This window comes from Phocoena sinus, chromosome 2, assembly GCF_008692025.1.
Source record: "Phocoena sinus isolate mPhoSin1 chromosome 2, mPhoSin1.pri, whole genome shotgun sequence".
Lineage (NCBI taxonomy): Eukaryota > Metazoa > Chordata > Mammalia > Artiodactyla > Phocoenidae > Phocoena > Phocoena sinus.
In genome coordinates this window covers 76132995-76154167 of record NC_045764.1, presented here as the reverse complement: position 1 = coordinate 76154167, position 21173 = coordinate 76132995, and the positions used below count along the sequence as shown (strand labels likewise).

Below are 21173 nucleotides of genomic sequence, written 5' to 3'. Positions count from 1 at the left end.
CAGAAAGCTCAAGGCTAACCTCTCCCAAGCTCCAGTTCTACATTTTCAATACCCTATCATCACATGTACATGGGCTTTTAAACGTGTCTAAAAGTAAGTTCATCACCACCAACAAAATTAGTTTACCATTTATACTAATGACACCTCCACCCTCTCAGTCTCAAATCCTTGGACTCAAAATGCATTCATCAAACTCTCACTGGATACCTTCAAAATGAAGGATATTTTGGGCTTCCCTGGTGGTGCAGTGGTTGAGAGTCCGCCTGCCGATGCAGGGGACGCGGGTTCGTGCCCCAGTCCGGGAAGATCCCACATGCCGCGGAGCGACTGGGCCCGTGAGCCATGGCCGCTGAGCCTGCGCTCCGCAATGGGAGAGGCCACAGCAGTGAGAGCCCCGCGTACCGCAAAAAAAAAAAAAAAAAAAAAAGGATATTTTGAAGAGTGTCTCTGAAAAATTTATACTTCAATAAGACACAAATGCAGATAGTAATGTAATTTAGAAAGTGTTAAGTATAAGGAGAACACAGAATAGAAATTAAAGATTCTTATTTGAAAGACTCCTCTACCTTTCCCTCCTTTAAGACCACAAATGACAATTTGACCCTCTCTTCCAAGCTAAGCTCCCAGTGTCATCTCCTTCATGAAATCATTTTCTTACATCTCTCTTTAGAATGACACTAAAATATCCTAACTGGTCTTTCAGTTATTTGTGTTCTTATCTTACATATTTTCTCATATCACAATTGAAAATACATACTCTTTCTTTTTCCAAAATGAGATATGCACTAACTTTAATTTTTAGAGGAATATACAGGTATAATGAAACAATATGAGAATATGAAAACTAAAATAGTAGCAAAATTATAAATACCTGGGCAATCACAGCCTCTCGTGTTCCATAATATTTAAAAAACAGATGATCAGTCTGAATATAAAGCTGACAAGTATTTTTTTCAGCTGAAGTTGTACGTTTTTTCCTCAGGAGTTCTGGACCGTTAATAGCATGTTCTTCTTGAGGTGTCTATATGTCAAAAAGAGTCATTTCTAATCATCAGTATGCTTCACTGTTATAATTTTATATAGTTAAGAATACACATTATAAACAATTTCACTTCCTACTTTATTATGTAAGACCATAGGTATTTCCTTGCACTGTTAAAAATTCTTCATAAACACCACTTTCAGTCTCATAACATTCTACTATATAGATGACTTATTTATTCAAGCAATTCTTTAACTTTGAAACATTTTCAAAACATACTGTTTAATACGTAAATATAAAGCAAGTCTTACAGTAGTTTACAATACTTTGATGTCTTCCTCTACCTCACCTCTAATACCCAATCTATCACCCAGCCCTGTCAGATTTAGCTTCTAAATACTTAGGGCATCTGCCCATTACCTCTAGCTCCATCACATTAGCCCAAGCCACCATCACTTATTACCTAGAGTATTGCAATCTGAGCGATGGGAATCTACCTCTATCCACTTCTGGCCTTCAATCTAATCTTCATACTGCAATCCTTTCAAAAAACAATTTTGAAAATATTACCCACCTGCATTTGTATTTCATTGATTTCCTATGGCTCTAAGGATAAAGTCGTAAACCCTTTATATGCACCACCCAGTCAGCACTGCAGACTCTACTTACCTGTCCAGTTTCGTCCCATTCCATATTACTTCACAGAGAGACCCTACTACATTACCCAACTCTAGCTCTCTGTGCTACAGCTACATAGGCCTTCTTTCCAACCCTCCAACACACGGTCTGCATCCTGTCAGTCTTTTGCACATGGTGATGCTGTCTCTCCTGATCTAGTTAACTTCTTTTCTTCAGACTTAGCAAAGACCAATTCACCCATCATACCACCTCACAGAACCATGTACCCATGTCCTTTACAGTTTATCATGTGGTTATTTGTTTATTTTCTGTCCCCAGCCCACCACCATTACTTCAACCACTAGAATGAGAGTTCTGGAAAGAAGAAATTATCTCGGTGTTTGCGTCTCACTATACTGCTATCAGCTAACACACACTTCACAGGCAAACAGTAGACACTCAATAAGTATTTGTTTAAATAATTAACACTGCTATTGAATCCAAGCACTTAAACATTTGTTGACATCTAAAAGCACCACGTTAAGTGAATTTTGATGACAGAGTAATAGAGAATTCAACTTAAATTAATTAAATTTTAAGCCACAATTCCAAATTTACACTCACATTTTATAATTTCCTTCTCCCTTGACAACTCCATGTTTGACTGTTCTCTTAGTTACTGTCTTCATTGTACTTTTATCTATTTTCGCTCAGTACATCATTCTAGGATGGCAGTTACTGTTTCAGCACATTCCATTGTCTTCTGGTTTCAACTGTTTCCAATGAGAAATGAGCTGTCATTTTTACTGTTGCTTCTCTGAAGGTGACTAGACTTTTTTTATTGGTTGCTTTTAAGAGTATATTCTTTGGTTTTTAGACTTCTCTAATATTGTGCTAGTGTTATTTTCTCTGTGAAAGACTTTTCCTGCGCTAATTACACGGTTTACTAAATTTGTTGTTTGATATTCTCTGTCATATGTGGAATTCTCAGCCACCATCTGTCCCTATTTCAGTCTCATTTTTTCTCCTTCTGAGATATCAATTACACATACTTTAGACCTTTTTAATGTATCACCTATGTCTCTTAAAGCTCTTTTCTGTATTTTCTACACTTTTGTTTCTAAGTGGTTTACCCTATTTTTTTATGACGTACTATTCAGGTCTAAGCCCGTCAAATTCTTCGTTTCTGTTGTTATATTTTTCAATTCTAGAATTTCCATTAGGTTCTTTTGTTCATTTTCAATTTTCTGCTGAAATTTTTAATTTCCTCTTTATGTACTTGAACATATTATAAAGTCTGTATCTGTATCTGGTCATTTCATTATTCACATACCTTTAGGTTGTTTACATGTCTGACACCCCAGCTATACTGTAAGCTCTCTGAGGGTGTATACCTGTCATTTATTCTTGAATGGCTAATGTTTGATAAATAATTTTTTCCCTCTCACTCTTCCATCATGTTGTCTCATTTGCTAATGTGCTTATTATTTTGAACTGAGTGCCAGACAATGTGCATGGAAAACCATAGATATAATCTGAGGCTTCAAGTAATGATATCTTTCTCAAGAGAAGATCTGTTTTCACTTCTGGCAGGCAATGAGCCTTGGTGCACTAGTAATCCTTGATTACCTTAATCCAATCAGAGATTAACAAGATGTGGTGTGAAACTTTAACCCCTGTGAGGGGAGGCAGAACACTTTCTGATTCACCCTTACTTCTAGGGAGCAGCCCTTCATTCAAGATCCCAACCTGAAGTCCCCAAATAGTATTTTTATCTTTAGCCTCAAGAATCTGGAGGGTTCTATTCAGCTTTTCAGTCTCTTAGCTACCTCCTCAGGAACTGGAAGATACAGCTAAAGAAAAGGTAGCCCCAAACGTCAGGCTCACCTTCCTAAGTGCCCTCTTTTTTCCCTAAGATCTGGTCCCACACTTCTTCACAGCTTTGTTATCTCTCCAATGCCTTCTAACAAATACACACACATGCAGACACAAACATAACATATTTTTTAAAATATTCGTATTTTGAGGTCAGGTTGGTCTCTATTAGTTGTTCTAAACAGGAGAAGGACTACTTCTCTATTTCTTGACAACAATATTCTGTCCATGTTATGAATTGTGAATATTGTCTCAAAGTTTATCACTGTCTTCACTTTAAGGTGTCCTTTACTCTTAATTTTCATAGAGTGAAATACATCAATTCTTTAATAGTCAAAGATTTCATGTCTTATTCAAAGTGTTTCTCTACTTCAAAATACAAAATATTTTTTAATGTCTTCTTTTGTCAAGTGTCTTTTCAAATGCTTTTGCCTTTTTTTTTTTTTTTTTTTTTTTTTTTGCTGTACGCGGGCATCTCACTGTCGTGGCCTCTCCTGTTGCGAAGCGCAGGTTCCGGACGCACAGGCTCAGCAGCCATGGCTCACGGGCCCAGCCGCTCCATGGCATGTGGGATCTTCCCAGACCGGGGCACGAACCCGTGTCCCCTGCATCAGCAGGCGGACTCTCAACCACTGCGCCACCAGGGAAGCCCTGCCCATTTTTTAATTGAAGTTTGACCGTTTTTTAAAAACTGAGTTATAAGAGTTCTTGTTATATTCTGGAAAAGCCTTCTGTCAGATATATGTACTGCTGACATTTTTCTCACAGTCTGTGGCTTCTTTTTACATTTTCTTAACTGTATCTTTTGAGAAGTTTTTAATTTTGACAAAGTCGAGTTCATAATTTTTTTCGGCAGGGTATTTTCGTGTCCTAAGAAATTGTTGTCTATTCCAAAGTCACAAAAATTTCCTCCATGTTTTTATCTAGAAGTTTACGTTTTAGCTTTAAGCATACAGATTTATTATCCGTTTTGAGTTTATTTTTGTATAAGGTGTAATGGTATAAGTTGAGGTTCTTTTTTTTTAATGGATATTCAATTGTTCCAGTACTATCTGTCAGACTGCTCTTTCGTCCTTTAAATTACCTTGGGACTTTTGTGAAAATCAACTGGCCAAATGGATATGGACTCTCTATTCTGTTCCATGACCTGTAAGTCTATCCTGAGGTCAAAATGACACTATCTTGATTACTGTAGCTTTATAGTAAATCTCAAAATCAGGTAGTATAAGTCCTCTAGCTTTTGTTCTTTTTTGAAAATTGTTTTGGCTATTCTAGGTCCTTTACATTTCCATATAACTTTGAAAATCTGCTTGTCAATTACTAGATAAATCCCCACTAGGGGATTATATTTGGTTCTTTTATTATAATTACTATTCTCTTTGTTTTCATAGTTTTTTGAACACATTAATATTAGTTGTTTCAAAGCCCTCATGTGCTAATGCCTGTAATTTCTAGTCTGCTTCTATCTGGGTGGTATTTTGTTCTGATTATGGATCACCTTTTCCAACTTCTCAAGCTTCTGGTCATCTAGCAATGTTTTCTGAACATCTGACATTCTGCATGCTACATCGTTGAGTATCTGCATTCAGTGTCTTTCTTTAACAAGTATTATTGAGCTTTGCTCTGACAGGCAACTAATTTACTTGAAAATCACCTTGATCTTTCTGAAGCTTGGTTTTTCAGCTTAGTTAGGACAGGTCTGGAGTAGCCTTTAGTCTAGGGTGAGATTAGCCTACTCCAAGCATGGCTTGGGATCTCTACAAAGTACAATTTCTGATTGTTGTTTCAGTTCATAGATTCCTCAGTAGTTTTTCTTTCTCAGGTAGTTTTCTCATAGAATCTCACCCTGTGCATGCACAGCTTAGAATCCGGCTAAGATTCAAGGCGACCCCTGTGCAGATACCTAGAGCTTTTTTTCAGCATAGCTCTCTCCTCTCAGGTACTATGTCCATAAATCCAGATACCTCAGTCTTCCAGAACCTGAACGTATCTCTTCAATTGTGCAACAGCGCTGTGCACTTCTTACTCTTCTTGAAATGCCCTTCATTGTGCCATTCCTAAAATTTTGCCTCCAGTCAAAAAGTCAGGGAAATCACAGAGATACTTATTTCTCCTCTCTCAGGTATCTCAATCCTGTACTGCCTGTTGGCCAATATTTGAAAACAATTGTTTCTTTTTTCTGTTGTTGTTCTTGTTTTGTTTTCCAGTCGTTTTTTGCAGGATGGCTAGTTGGATACCAGTTACTCTATCACAGCTAGAAAGGGAAATCTCCACTTACTTGTTCTAAGAGTTTCAAAGTTTTCGTTTTAGTACTTTATAGAGTTTTGTTTTGTTTTAAATATAATGTGAGATGAAGATCCAACTTCATTTTTTCCAAATGGATAAACATTTTCTCTGGCTCCATTTATTCAATAGTCTCTATTTTCCTCCCTGATTTGAGATTTCACCTCTACTACATAACAAAGTTTCATATATGTATGGATCTGTTCCTGAGCACTCAATTTTATTCCTCTGGTCAATTTGTACATCCCTATGCTGAAAGTACACTCTCAATTACTAGAGTCAGTCTTAATATCTTCCAGGGTAAATCTCTCTTTCCTGTTCATCACCTTCAGATGGGCCTCATTTCTTCTTAGCCTTCACTTTTCCTTGTAACATTTTAGACCCATCAAGTGCTGTGAAAAATCATGTTGTAATTTGTATGGAATTGCACTGAATCTACAAATCAATATGGGGAAATTAATGTTTTTATATTAGGTATTATGTTCCATTTTATATAGTATATCTCTCCATAATAAAATCAATCATCTGTAATATTTCTTATAAAATTTTGTAATTTTCCTTATACAGGTCTTATAATTCATTGTTACATTTATTCTTTGATACATAATATTCTTGATATTATTTTTAATGGTGCCCTTTCTTACATGACATTTCTGGTGGTCTGCTGCTGATATAAAAAAAATACAACCTACATTTGTATATTAAATGTTGTGTCTAGCCACTGTTAAACTGTATTATATCTAGCAATCTATACTATCAGCCTCTCTATCCACATTGCCGATACCTTAGTACAAGCCACTATCACTTCTCAACTGAATAACTGCAACAACTCGTAATTAGTCTCCTTGTCTCTAGTTTTGCACCTCACTCTGAAGTTAAGAATTCTTTACTGGTCTTGCTATCTCTCTGGCCTTGTATATACTGTTCCTCCTCTTTCCATCTCTTCATGGTCAACCTAACTTCTGCTTTTTCTTTCAGTTTCTGATTATTGTCCTCAAACACTTGCAAGGCTAGGTTAACTAGTCTTCTTGTGTATAGAATATCACTCTTTGCTTAATCTTCTTCCATTTCTTACTATCTTCAATTTTTCTGTGTCTCCAATTAAACTAAAAACTTTGTGAGGACAAGTCTTCATCTTAATTTCCACATATTCCCAGAACCTATCACAGATGTTCTGACATATGGGAGATCAATACAAAATTGTTCAATGAATACAAGAATAAAATCTCACTTAGACTTAAAAGACCCATTCGAAATGGTATTATTTATGCCATTTTGCAGATCAAGAAACATACAAATCTGCATTTGTGACTCAAGAAATGTTAATCCATGCTACTACTTTTAGAACGGATGTTCAAAATATATGATGTTTTATTATAAAAATAAAATTTTTTTAATTTTAAACTTGTGTTTTAAATAACCATAAAACTACCACCTATAAAAGGAGGTCAAAAAAAGAATAAAACGTCAACAGTCAATGGCAGAAAAACTCACAATTAAAATATCAAAAGTATGATGATTTTTATTAGGGTAACTAACCATCTTGGTTTGCTTAGAGACACATAATTTTCAATGTTAAACTGGAGAAGTCTCAGGCAAACCAGGGGGAAGTTGGTCACTCTAATTTTCATATTAATACAAACACATTTATACAAAATACATGTTCAGACTGGATATTTTTAAATTTTATGATAAAACATGTAAGAGAATATTTTGGACACGTTATGCTTTTTGGGTCATGCAGATTTGTACTCAAATTGCAGCATCACACCTTTATTATAAGCAAGTTACTTGGCCTCTTTGAGCATTAAAAAATATAAATATTTCCTGACGGCAGTATAAATCTTTTAGAAATCCTAGAACATACATTTTTAATGCAGAAACACATACCCAAGTTCACTTCCATTTCTTAAACACAAGTTTGTATTAAAATCCTTACCTGTGTTACTTCTTCCACACCAGTCATCTGGTACTTCCTCATCCTTTCAAATACTGAGTGATCTGCACAGCCCCCCTGTGGACCATACTTATGGGGATAGTCTAAAATACAAAGAAGAAATATTATTACTGTCACATGTTTAGGTATTACCAATTATCTTATAAATGAAAATTTAACTGTCATAATTAATGAAAGCCATAAATGCTTATTGGGTTCCAATGGGAAAGACATTATGCTAGGCATTCTACTTTTAAAACCTGGCAGGTTCTGAAGTTCTCCTTCAACATCAATGGTCTCTAAGTTTTTGTCATATGAATGATTTGTGAATTCTAAAAAAGAACAATAATCATTCTTTATTCTGCGTTTAACTTTCCCAACCTGTCCCACTTCAGATATATAGAGCATTTTAACACTGCAATTTACTTCATTTTGTAATTTATAACTTTCCGTTCAAACACATTAAATTTCTTATTCTGCAAATGTACAAAGCTACCTCAATTTGAACTACAGTTAGGCAAATATATCATATTTGGTTTGAATTCCTTCAATGAATACCAACTAGTCATAAGGGAAAGTAACCTAGAAACATGCTCCATGGCATAGTAAAAGCAGACTGAGTTTAAATTTCTTCAATGTATAATTCAAGTGAATGCTTTATAAAGCAATAACTATTTTATTATCACTTGTTTTCCCTTTATAATTAAACAGTGATTTAGCCTTAACTGAATTGTTTCTATTTCCAGATAGCTGTTCAATTTAGTGTAGTCATTTAAAAGTTTATTCCACTCTCTCAAAGTTCATATACTTCCCTTGTTAAGGTTCTCCTTAGTTCATGAACATATTTTATAATTCAATCTACTACCCATAATTAAGAGAACTATCAAAATAAAATATAAAAAAAATTTTTTTAAATATTAAAAATATATATAATAAAATAAAATATAGAGACATGGGTTAGAGGGGAAGCACTGAAACATCCTTAAGTAGCATATAGTTATAATGCATAGAATTATAATTAGAAACACTGTTTCTTAAGTAAATCTAGAACCTGAAGTGGACACTAGTGACCTATTTCACTGGAACTACTAACTAAATATCACAATACAAATCTAAACTGGCAGATAGCAGGTAGGGGTTATGGACAACCTACTTACATTGATATAACAGCTCTGATTTAAACGTTAGTTTTTACCAGAGGTCAAGATTGCAACAGCTGTAAAATTCCAACCCATAAATGTGGAAGAAATGATAGCCTTAGGGACTTCCCTGGTGGTGCAGTGGTTAAGAATCCGCCTGTCAATGCAGGGGACATGGATTCGAGCCCTGGTCCGGGAAGATACCACATGCCACGGAGCAACTAAGCCCGTGCACCACAACTACTGAGCCTGTGCTCTACAGCCTGCGAGCCACAACTACTGAAGCCCATGTGCCACAACTACTGAAGTCCGCATGCCTAGAGCCCGTGCTCCGCAACAAGAGAAGCCACCGCAGTGAGAAGCCCACGCACCGCAACGAAGAGTAGCCCCTGCTCTCAGTAACTAGAGAAAACTCGCGTGCAACAGTGAAGACTCAATGCAACCAGAAATTAAATAAATGAATAAATAAATTTATTTTAAAAAAAATCAAGGGGGAACCCCAGAACTCTCCCTGTTCTTAGGAAGACATTCCCTTGACCCTCACTTACCTAAACACTCACAGCTATCTACTACTTCCTGCCTTGGGAACATCAAGGCTATTTTCATTGGGGCTCAGCTTTTATAGTCATGAGACTACACCACCAAGTACTCCAGTTTACTATAAGTTTTTGCTGCCTCCAATTCACTACTTCCCTCTATTACCTTATTTATAGCTCCTAACTCACTGTCACTCTCTCTGATACCACCCCATCATAATTCTTAGTGATTTCAACATTCATGGGGATGATCCTTCCAATACACTCATCCTACCTTTTCTCCAACTGTCTTCTCCTACCTCAATTTCTGAAACCCCTTCTTAATCTCAACTTCCTCATCCTACTTTCTTTCCACCACTCATCTTTTCAGAACATTCCCTTTAGACTCCAACAATCCTTTGACATCTCAAAAACCCTTCAATCCACCTATGCTACCACCCTGTTCACTAGTGGATATTCTCTCTCTCCTTATTCAGTTTAAATCCCATAGTCAATTATTATTATACTTACTCCACTGCATTTACCTTAAACTCCCTTGCCACCACCCCATTCCCAACTCTCCACCAAAACCTGTTTAAATTCAGCTCTCTACCTATACCGCTCCAGTTGAATGGGGCTGGAGAGGCAACTGGTAACTATAACTATTCTCATTCAAAAATTATCATCTGTAACCTCAAGCAGTTCCTTTATGCCACCTGACAATGATCATGTATTTCCAGAGTCCCTTCTCAATCCTATTTCACTGTTTAACTACAGGCAGTCCCCACTTTACCACATTATCACAGGCAGTAAAATTGACCATGCAAGCTGAAAGTATGCAAAGTGATCTTAATAATCAATGGGGAAAATTACAACTGCACCATGACCTTCAAAATTTTTTGTCAAACTACTGAAACTCTCTTGTTATTTATAAATGTGTAGGGGAAGTAAAAAATAAAACTATGATCTATATAGCACACTCTAATTTAAAACATTAGAAACATCAAAGGACTTCCCTAGTGGAGCAGTGGTTAAGAATCTGCCGGCAATGCAGGGGACACGGGTTCGAGCCCTGGTCTGGGAAGATCCCACATGCTGTGGGGCAACTAAGCCCGTGTGCCAAAACTACTGAGCCTGCGCTCTAGAGCCTGTGGGCCCCAACTATTGAAGCCCACATGCCTAGAGCCCATGCTCCACAAGAGAAGCCACCCCAATAAGAAGCCTGTGCACCACAACGAAGAGTAGCCCCTGCTCGCCGCAACTAGAGAAAGCCCTCGTGCAGCAACGAAGACCCAACACAGCCAAAATTTAATTAATTAATTAATTAATTATTTTAAAAAAAGAGAAACATCAAGAATTAGAATATTTAAAAGAACTAGTGTTTTGTTTCTTTGTAAATTGTATCTTATATGTCATAAATTTTATATATGCTTCAAAATCTGTCAGCACAAAACTCTCCCAATAGAAGAAAAGGAATCGAGTATAAAATGTTTCCCATATACTTTCAAAACTTCTAAAAGAGCCTATTTTCCCTGGTCACCACATTAACTATGAAAATGGACAATGACATTTTCCCTCTAAAATTACTGACAATATAATCCCCATTTCTAGAAAAAGCCTTTGTTCAACTAATGAATAAGCCCTCATTGAGATGCTAAATCATAGGATGCAACTGTAGTTCCCCTGAAAAGGCCAAACAGCATATTCTTTCACAAAGAATGAGTCATTGGCGTAGAATATTCAGCTTATTTAAAACAAAGATCAGCTTTAAATCTAAGGCCTTTCTTCCAGTTCTTCTGCATGCCAACCTCTTGCTTCTGTTTTGTTGTAGGAAGCACAGATATAAATAATACATATACTGTGATACCACCTCAAGCAGGAAATAGCTCTAGTTAACTCTCAATCATCCACTCCAGGAAGGGGGAATATTTACAGTACAGATCATCTGCCCAACAGATGTGTAAAACACCCACTTCTCACTACAGACTAACTAGACTAGACTTTATCTCCTCACTACTCCCAGCAAGCCATCCCTCCCTCAACGTGACTGCCAGGTTAGGAATTTGACTGCAGAGTCCAAAGCTTTAGCTATGAGATAACTCTCTAACCATCAAAACTTGGTGTAATTCCTCCAATGACACACTATGACTCACTAAATTCAATCAAATGTCCCAACTTTTATGATATTCATTGAATTTAAAAGACAGTGGTTCCACAGACAGATACTGTGCCAAAAGTTGGTTTGCTAGGTATCTGAAGGGTAGGTAGGTTGGGTCCTTGCCCATGAAAATGCCACTGACTCCCAAAGTTGCCAAAAATCCACAAGGATTCATTGAGACAGTAAAAAGACGAGCAGACTTTTTGTTTTCTTTAAGGAGAGATGATGGGTGTGGAGGAATGGACGGATGGGTCAAGCAGCCCCCAAATACCCTTCCCCCTTCCAATTGCAGTAGACAGAGGTCCCTTTCTCCCTAGTGCCCCTTCCCCCATCCCCCACAACCAGTCTCTGTTTGGGAAGGGTAGGGAGAGCAGGGAGAGAAGGGCATAGTATGAAGGACAGTAAGCTAAAGATGGTCCCCTTTTCAACATGCACTCACAACCCTGCTCTCACAGGAGACAGAAACTCAGAGTTGGTCCAGGCATGTCCCTTCCCACCCTTGTTTTTTAAGGAAGGTTAGTGTTGGGGGCCAAGGGGATCACGGGTATCAGGTCAATAGGAGAAATGTTGCTCTATTATTCTGATCAGGAGACTGTAAAGTGCGTTAGGACAGAAACTTTGCCCTGTTCATCACTGTATCCAATGTATCTGAAAATGTCTTGTACAGATTAGACACGCAAATGATAAATAAAATAAATTTATTAATAAAAAAAATGATAAGACCTAAAGGGCTATTCACCAAAATGCTAATGGTGGTGGATACACTTCATCTTCTACTTAATTCACAAGCAAAAATATCTATTTTATATAGTCATTTGATAATCAGAAAAGCCAAAAATATTTCCAGCTTTAGAGGAAAAGTAGTTTGGAATCATCAAATTTTAGAAGAAATAAGAAGTATTAATGATCTACATACTTACTTTATAACATGAGGACAATGACACCCAGAAAAGGTAAAGTTACTTACTTGCATAAGGTCACAAAGCTATTCTCAAACTTCATCCTGATTTCCCTTCAAACTACTTTCTCATACAAATGCCATGCCTCAGTTCTGACACATTACCTCTTGTGCTTTTTCCTTACCATGTCTCCCACTAACTTGTGCGATCTTAAGCAAATGAATTAAAACTGTTGCAGAGTTTAAGTTTTAACTAGTTGATCTACAAGGTCACCTTTTTAAAAATTTTTTTTCATTTTTTGGCTGTGCCACGCAGCATGTGGGATCTTAGTTCCCTGACCAGGGATCAAACCCACACCCCCTGCATTGGTAGCGCAGAGTCTTAACCACTAGACCGCCAGGAAAGTCCCCTACAAGGTTGCCTTTAAGTCCATGATTCTGCAGGGGAACAAAACTTGCCACCCCATGTCTCTCTCTGGCATAAGGATTATTTTAGACTGATTATTTTTAAGAAACAGAAGACTCAGGAAGTCTTTCTTTTTACCTGCCCTTTAACTGCCTAGAAGAATTTAGATAAAGGGCCTGGTTCAGGAACAGCACTATCAACAGAGAGATCTACAAAGAAAATGGGCTAGGTGTGGTAGGAGGAACTTGGCAGGTCCTGGAGACCAAGTCCTCTCTGTGTCCCCTTGTCCCTGCATGGCAGAGCAAACATTTGTTTACCCAACATTTGCTTTTCCATCTTCCTGTAATTGTTTTCCTCCCCCTTGAAGTACCAAACCCCTAGCCCCTTCTCCTTCAAATGCCATATAAACCTCAATTGCCTAACTGGGGCCTCATTTTTCTGATGGAGACCTCGTACATACATAATTAAATTTGATTTTCTCCTTTTAATCTGTCTCATGTCAATTTAATTCTTAGACCAGCTAGAAGAACCTAAAAAGGGCAGAGGGCAATTTTTTCCTTCCCCAGCAATTCTAAGCCTCTACAGTTGCTGAAAGCAGTAAAATCCACATCAGTGAATTCCTAGTCTAATGAATATAAATATAAGATAACAAGGTTGCTTACGGAGATGATCTAATCTCCAAAGTTATAAACCATGAACAGAATTTAACATTTTTATAATCTTGTATCACAATGTAAAGCAGCTCTTTACAGGGCCCAAGTCCTAGACCAATGTCCTCAGACACACCCACAAGGTCGCTAGCATAAACGTCAAGCATTGAATTGTGCTAGAAGAGATGTGAAAGACCTAGTTTTAGCGCCTCTTATCCCTAGTACATACACACATATATACTCAATGCTACTTCTACTAGTTTTTCTGTAACTCATCACTCATAAAAGTTGAACCTAAAATGTAAATTTACTCTATTTTTCAGTAGGGAAGATAGCCACACTTCTGCAAAATCAACAATGATACCAAAAATAAAGCCTTAGCTTTCTCCTAATCTTTTTTTTAATCTTCACAATAATTGTCTTTACCATCATTAAGTTCCTTGACTTTAGCCACCTTTAAACAAGTCTCTACTAATTTACGATGTAACTAAAAAGTACTGGAGTAAAAGCCAGGAAACATGGATCCTTGCCATGAAAATATCTTGCCCAAGTTGCTTAAGACTCTTTAGGCTTCAGTTTCCATCATCTTCAAACTTAGCGTTTAGAACTAATTCTAGTCCCTTTTGCAATCGTAATAAAGTTACAGAATTCTATTGAATTCAGAACTACATCAATCTTCTGGTCTCTTCCAAAAAACTCTATTTTCCATGAACAGTTTGCTGATGAGGTATGATGAAGAAACAATGCCCCCCAAAAGAAAATCCCTATTTTTTAAATGCATATGCTTGTGAGGTCTTAATTTAAAACTTTCAAATTCATTCTTCTTACTACCACATCAAATGTCTATAAACTTTTTCCAAACTCTCAAAACATATGACTTGACAGTATAATGACAACTTATTAAAAACTGCATCTTTAATGCAATATTCAGATGAACAATTAATTTTCTTATTCAATCTGTTTGTAAAAACATCTCAAACACTGCAAAACACAATCAAGAGGTGATATTTCTCGGAAAAAAAGAATAAAATTTCCAAATATAATTTTACTTTCTAGGATGAGTTTTAAAGCTGTTTTACAATATAAGAGCTTTGTTATTTTAAAATAATCTTATGTTTCTGAAATGATCATTATGCAGCCAAAATATTTTCTATTTATGTTTTTTAAATAAATATATACACAAATATATATTGGGTTGGCCAAAAAGTTCATTCAGGGTTTTCCGTAACATCTTACGGAAAACCCTGAATGAATTTTTGAGCCAACCCAATACATATGGTAACCAATCAGAAAACGTCTTGATCTAAAGTGTTCGCAACTTGAGTCCTATTTACATAAATAAAACAAAATAAACTTTGATTGTATAATATGAAAGGGCTGGGCATATTTTCTCCAAATTCTGCAAAAAGAATTAAACCCCTCACTGTCTCTTTTTAATCTGTTTTTTTAAATGTTTTCCCAATTAAATATCTCACATTTCTAATTAAATATTTTTCAAATAGCTACCACTTCTCACAGGCTTCTCAACTTTTCTTCATTTGTGCCTGTGAACTATTTGGAGAAATTATATTTCCCTAGAGATTAACTCAGAAAAAAGAAAGCAAAAACAGAGTCAACAATGCCACTAAATTCTTATATTTCTTTTAAATACTGTCACTTTGCTTAAGAAAATTAAGTATTTAACATCAATGCTAAGTAAAACATGTGAATTAAAACATACAGTATAGAAATTAACCAATAAACCTGTATATCCTATGGGAGTTCTGAAGTCATGGGCACTTCCTATCATAGTCTTAAGCCATTCTGCTACTGAATTCTCAATCAGAACACTCCATTCCTTAATCTTTCCAAGTGTCTACCACAGTTTGTCACAACTCCATACACATAAGCACATTTCCAAGCTCAGACTGGACCTTAAGCACATACAGAAACTTTCCACGATAATCCTCAGAATTTCCTTGTACCTCTGGAAGGAAAATGTGACAATCTAACAATGTCAGATTTGAACAATGCTAGTCATTATCAATACTTTCCAATTCAATTCTTCCTTTCCTCTTTTCCTTCTATCCTTTATCCCTCCTTTCCACTAACAGTGACACAAAAGGAGTTGGAAGTCTTAGTGTCTATGACAAAACTCATTTACATCCACAACTTCAAAAACACAATATGAAACTAACTGATTTTTTTTAAGGTTTATTAAAAGCAATATCCTGAAGTTTCACAAATGAAGAGGCTTCTACCAGAAGGAGGCCTTCACTTGAAATGGTTAAGTAAAATTTAACAGTCTCAATTTTTCAGAGCAAGAAATAAGGGGTCTTCCCACTGAAGCACAAGAGAAAGAAGCAATAAGTACAGTTACAGCTAGCACACAGGCTGAAAGTAAGAGTAACCTACTATTGATACAATACTATGAGGCACAGGCAAATTCAAGCTCTTTGGGCTTTCCTATACCACCCCCAAAGGAAAATAAATAATCTGAAGTGAAAGAATAAACCTAAACACTCTTACTCTGCGGCTTCATGTATTTACTTAAAATATCTTTTAGTTCAGAAACAAAATATTTCTTTATAAGTACAGCATGGGAAAATTGCTTAGACGTTGGCCTCTCAGAAAGGTAATATACAAAAGGTGCAAAGGTCCACTATTTACAACTAATGATTCCAAGCAATCATACAGTCAGTCATTCCTAAAAGCTATTCATATTACTAAGACTAGCAGTATAGTTTATGGGACAATGTTTTTCCCAGTTTCTTTAAAATAAACTAGGCCAAGAGGCAGAGGACTAAATGGTATTCTTACCCTGTCATAATTGTTCACACTTCTATGTTCTAGAAGAGAGTGTTTTTTACCACCTAAGTATAGATTGAACAAGTATGAATTTTAAGCTGATAACTACATGTAGTTATCACCTTCACATCTAACTAGATATCAAAGCATCTAGACGTTATTAAATATTTTCACTGAAAACTGTCTCTATGTTCTGGTACAGCATCAGAAGCCATTCCCTAAGGTTCTCCAGAATATCAGTATCATTTTCCATGGTGGTTTCATATATTCATGCCTAGAGTTGCAAAAACAGTATTAAGATGAAGGTAGCCAAACTCTCATCAGGATTCCTATCCAAAGTTGGCGTGCCTCCCCTGTCATTTGCTTCCACTGAAAATAACAAATACAGGGACACCAAATTCACTCAAGCATATACACAATGATCTAAACAGCCATGCAGTACTTTAGCTGTAAAAATAAATTATTGGCACCTAAGCAAATTATATGAAAATAATAATATTATTATTATTAAATAATAAAGGGACATCCTCTCCCTTTTAATTAGTTGTGAAATAAAGCATCCATTGCTAGATATGTTAGGGAAAGAATTTGGCTCTAAACAGCAATAGATGCAAATGTGTGATTTCAGGGAGGCTTACAGATTTCAGAAAAGACCCAAAAATCCTTGGAATAATGGCAGTGAGAATTTACAGCTTTCTTTCAAGAGTGAAGCAGAAGACACATGGTTAAGAACACGAGATCCACAATCAAGTGACATAAGTTTTCTAGGGCTTAGTTTCCTCATCTATGAAGTGGGGATAATAGTGTGCCTATATACCTCACAGGGTTATTGTGAAGATTAAACAAAATAATTTAAGCAAAGAACTTTATATGGTGCTGGTTATACATCAAAGAGAAATAACTACTTGTACTACCACTAATACTATTAGAACCTTAGGTATTCTACACAGAGAGGTTAAAGGGCCAATTAAAAGTAAATTTAGGGCTTCCCTGGTGGCGCAGTGGTTGAGAGTCCACCTGCGATGCAGGGGACACGGGTTCCTGCCCCAGTCCGGGAGGATCCCGCATGCCACGGAGCGGCTGGGCCCATGAGCCGTGGCCGCTGAGCCTGCACGTCCCGAGCCTGTGCTCCGCAACGGGAGAGGCCACAACAGTGAGAGGTCCACGTACCGCAAAATAAATAAATAAATTTAATCTAGACAAATACCATGTGGTTTCACTTACATATGGAATCTTTTAAAAAAAAAAAGAAAACAAAACAGAAACCGAGTCATAGATACAGAGAACCAGTGGTTGCCAAAGGGAAGGGGAGTAGGAGACTGGGTGAAATAGGTCAAGGAGATTAAAAGGCACAAACTTCCAATTATAAAATAAGTCGTGGGGAGGTAACATACAGCTTAAGGAATACAGTCAATAATACTGTAATAATTTTGTATGGTGACAGATGTTACCAGACTTATCGTGGTGATCATTTCATAATGTATTTAAATGTCAAGTCACTAAGTTGCACACCTGAAGCTAACATAATATTGTATGTCAACTATATTTCAATTTAAGAAAAGTAAATTTATCTAGCCATCCTCTAGAAGAGCGGTAGGCAAACAACAGCCTGCTAGATATGAGTCCTTTTGTTTGGCATGAAAGCTAAAGATGGTTTTTACATTTTCAAATGGTGGGAAAAAATTAAAAGAATAATATTTTGTGTCATGTTAAGATTACATGAAATTCAAATTTAAGTGTCAGTAAGTTTTATTGGAACATAGCCATGCTCGTTCATTTACATGTTTCCTATTGCTGTTTTCATACTACAATGGCAGAATTCAGCTGCAACAGAGCAAATATGGTCTACAAAGACAAATTATTTACTATCTGGACCTTTAGAGAAAAAGTTTGCCAACCCTTGGTCTAGAATCTAGACTAGAGCAACTATTTAAAAACTAAATGGTTAATACATGGGTGCTTTCCTTTTGTAGTTAACTTAACAGATTTTCCGATAGTTTTTCAAAAGTAATTGTCTAAATCTGCAAGCACTAAAAATTCTGTTTAAGGCAATTGCTTCCCATACTCTTATCCTCATATCATTACATTTCCATTTACCAGAAGAAGTTACAAACAAAAACACTCTAAACGTTGTTTTTAGGCTCTAATACCACTACTGGCATGTAATAACAAGCAGAATGTGAAAAGATCTCCTTACCATGAATATATGTTTACCAAGTAAGAGTTAAGCACTGAAATCAATGGTAAAGTTAAATGCCAAAAGGAACAGAAAGCTAAGTTGCATCCAATGTCACTGATTCTGCAAGCTAACTCATCACCTTTGGGGAAAAAGAAAAGGCTGAAATAAAGGGAGATTTTTGAAAATTACTATAAGATGCAAAGTGAAAGAAATGCAATTATATGATGAGGAAGAAACAGAAGTATGAAAAAAGAGCAGAACATTCTTAAACTACATACAAGTAGATAAGAGAAGAAAGGAAACGGGAGAGAAGACAAAACAACAGAAATCATAAAAGGCAGAATAAACACAGTTGAAGATACTTATAAGACATACAAAGTGAAGGAAAAAGTTTGATTACAGTATCACGGGAAGGAAATCATCAGTTCAAAATCTGTCAATCATTTCTTCCTCTCCTTTCTTTCCCAAAGGTCTTGCTTGATTTTGAGAAAACATTATAGGGAAAATGTTGCAGGACTTTATTAAGTATCAGTGAAGAAACTGCTGCAGAGATAAATGATATCTCAAATGTTAAAGGAGCAAAAGAAACAGAAACTGCAGTTGGAGAACTTACACACCCTGATAGAGGAGGTAAACCTGCAAAATGATTAAATTACTCAGAAAATTACAAAGTAACATACAAATGAAGTAGATGATAATTCTACTGGCAGAAAGAAAGGAAGGCAAAGGAATTCATACTCTAGCTTGTGAAGAAAGACTGTAGCTTGGAGCTTGAGGAGAGTCTAAAATACCAGGAGGGGAAATTGGAAAAGGAATCAAATAGGGATGAGCAAAAATGTACACAAGTAGCATTAACGAATTTATGATTTAACAAGTAGCCAAAATCATAAATGTATTCTATCTAGAACAATTATGCTATTTTCTATAGTAATCGAGCATTAGAGATGACAAGCAAGTCGGACAGACTTAAGTACAGAAACGGTCAGAGCTGATAAAGCAAGAAGTCGACATGGTTAACACTTTCCAGTACATTACCTGGGGTGAGAACGAAATTACTGACAACAAATTTCTATATGTAGAAAGGAAAATGAAGCCTGGAAGCTGCCAAATAAGGAAAATAGGCAAAAATTGATAGACTACTCTTACTACAGTCAAAAATAAAATATGAGTATTCAAGAGGCCTGTGAATTAGAGGAATGCATTTCTGGGTCATTTCATTACAGCATTCTCGTGATTAAATGACTATGGATATACAGACAATGGTAGAATGAAAAGGGGAAGTCTAAATACATTTTCTATTCTTAAAACACAGAAAAAGAACACTCCCAACAAATTACCATCACATAAAGACCACGGTCGAGAACAAAATCCATAAAGATAAATCTGAAGTCTTACCAAGGGGAAGTCATTTCAAGATTCCAAAAAGAAATACTCAAAAGGCTTAGAAATTACAAAAATATCTAAAATATTCTTTAAATACTATGCAAATATCCACACTGAAATTTACATAAGATGATGCTTCAGTAGGCCACACACACAAAGGTGTTATAGCATTAAATGACTGGATGATATCACAATATAGAATTTCCAGTTCAATCGGAGTTGGTTGACTCATAGTTCAAATAGAATTGGTTGTAGCATATCAACGAAGTAGTACCGGCACAGACTGACAATGATATTGTCTCAACGATATAGATCTATTCTTTAATTGAGATTTTAGTTGTGAAACTATTTTCTAGCCTGTTTAACAGCTTAGGAAAGAAAACAGCTCAGGTTTCATTTGTCTCCACATAGTTTTAACTATTTATATACTCTTTGCAAAATTTAAGTACTTACTAATATCATCTTCATGATAAATGACAGAGTGAAATGGCAGAGTGCGGTCTTTAATATATCTCTCTGCTGGCTCAACATAAAATGTGCCACCACGAGTCTGAATGAATCCTTCAAATCTTCCATCAACAACAGACCCATGGCTAAAACTTCCTTCTTCACCTATTAATGAAAGCCACAAACTCTTAAAAATTTGATTTGCACATGAATGTTAAATTCATTCTCCTTCATAAAGCCATTCTTATGTATGGAGAAAAAAAACTAAATACAAATTTACCGGGGAAATTAATTTTCACATGAAACGTATCAACCTGAATGTGAACAACAACTGGAACTTAGTTAAAATATATACAGTATATATATAGTAACAGCAATGAAAAATGGAACATCTGTCTTGCTGACTATCAAATTCCCAGAACCTAGCACAGTGCCTGGCATGCATGCAATAGTCATTCAAAAAAATGACTTAAATAAACTTAGAGGCAAGCAGATACACTGATAAAATATACACTTTCAAAATAAAGATATTAAAGTATCTTTTGAAATTCTACTCTAATTGCCATAAGAAAAAAAGTTCCTTTCCCACCTAATATATTCTGCACGAACCTTTTAGCTTCCTTACCACCAGTAGGTTTTACAAATACATTTAAAAAATAAGACAGTATTAAATATTTCAGAAGCAATTTGAACAAAATATGCCAACAATTCTTTCTGAGATATTGGAAAAAGGTTCATGATAGTATCCCATCAATTATACTTCTTTAGGGAAAGAAAATTATAAGAAAAAAGGCAGTTTTGTTTTTTAATACAGTCATAAAGAAAAGCTGAGTACCAAACATCAAATGATAAGAAGAGGTGGGTAGTTAGGCGAGGGCTTTAAAAGTTAAATTTGCCATTCAAAAATTTCTCATTAA

The 21173-nt window shown here is 36.0% G+C and overlaps 1 protein-coding gene across 3 annotated transcripts in view; it reads right to left on the bottom strand.

Moving 5' to 3' along the window:
- Nucleotides 1-21173, bottom strand: part of ADAM10 (ADAM metallopeptidase domain 10) — a 118887-nt gene that overhangs the window by 48189 nt on the left and 49525 nt on the right. For 2 of the 3 annotated variants that reach the window (XM_032622746.1, XM_032622747.1), the window contains exons 4-6: nucleotides 20263-20421; nucleotides 7698-7798; nucleotides 872-1021 (exon numbers count right to left, since the gene is read on the bottom strand). In XM_032622746.1, coding sequence (XP_032478637.1) covers nucleotides 872-1021; nucleotides 7698-7798; nucleotides 20263-20421 — 410 coding nt within the window. The remainder of the gene's footprint in view (nucleotides 1-871; nucleotides 1022-7697; nucleotides 7799-20262; nucleotides 20422-21173) is intronic. The other variant, XM_032622748.1, reaches the window with a different exon arrangement.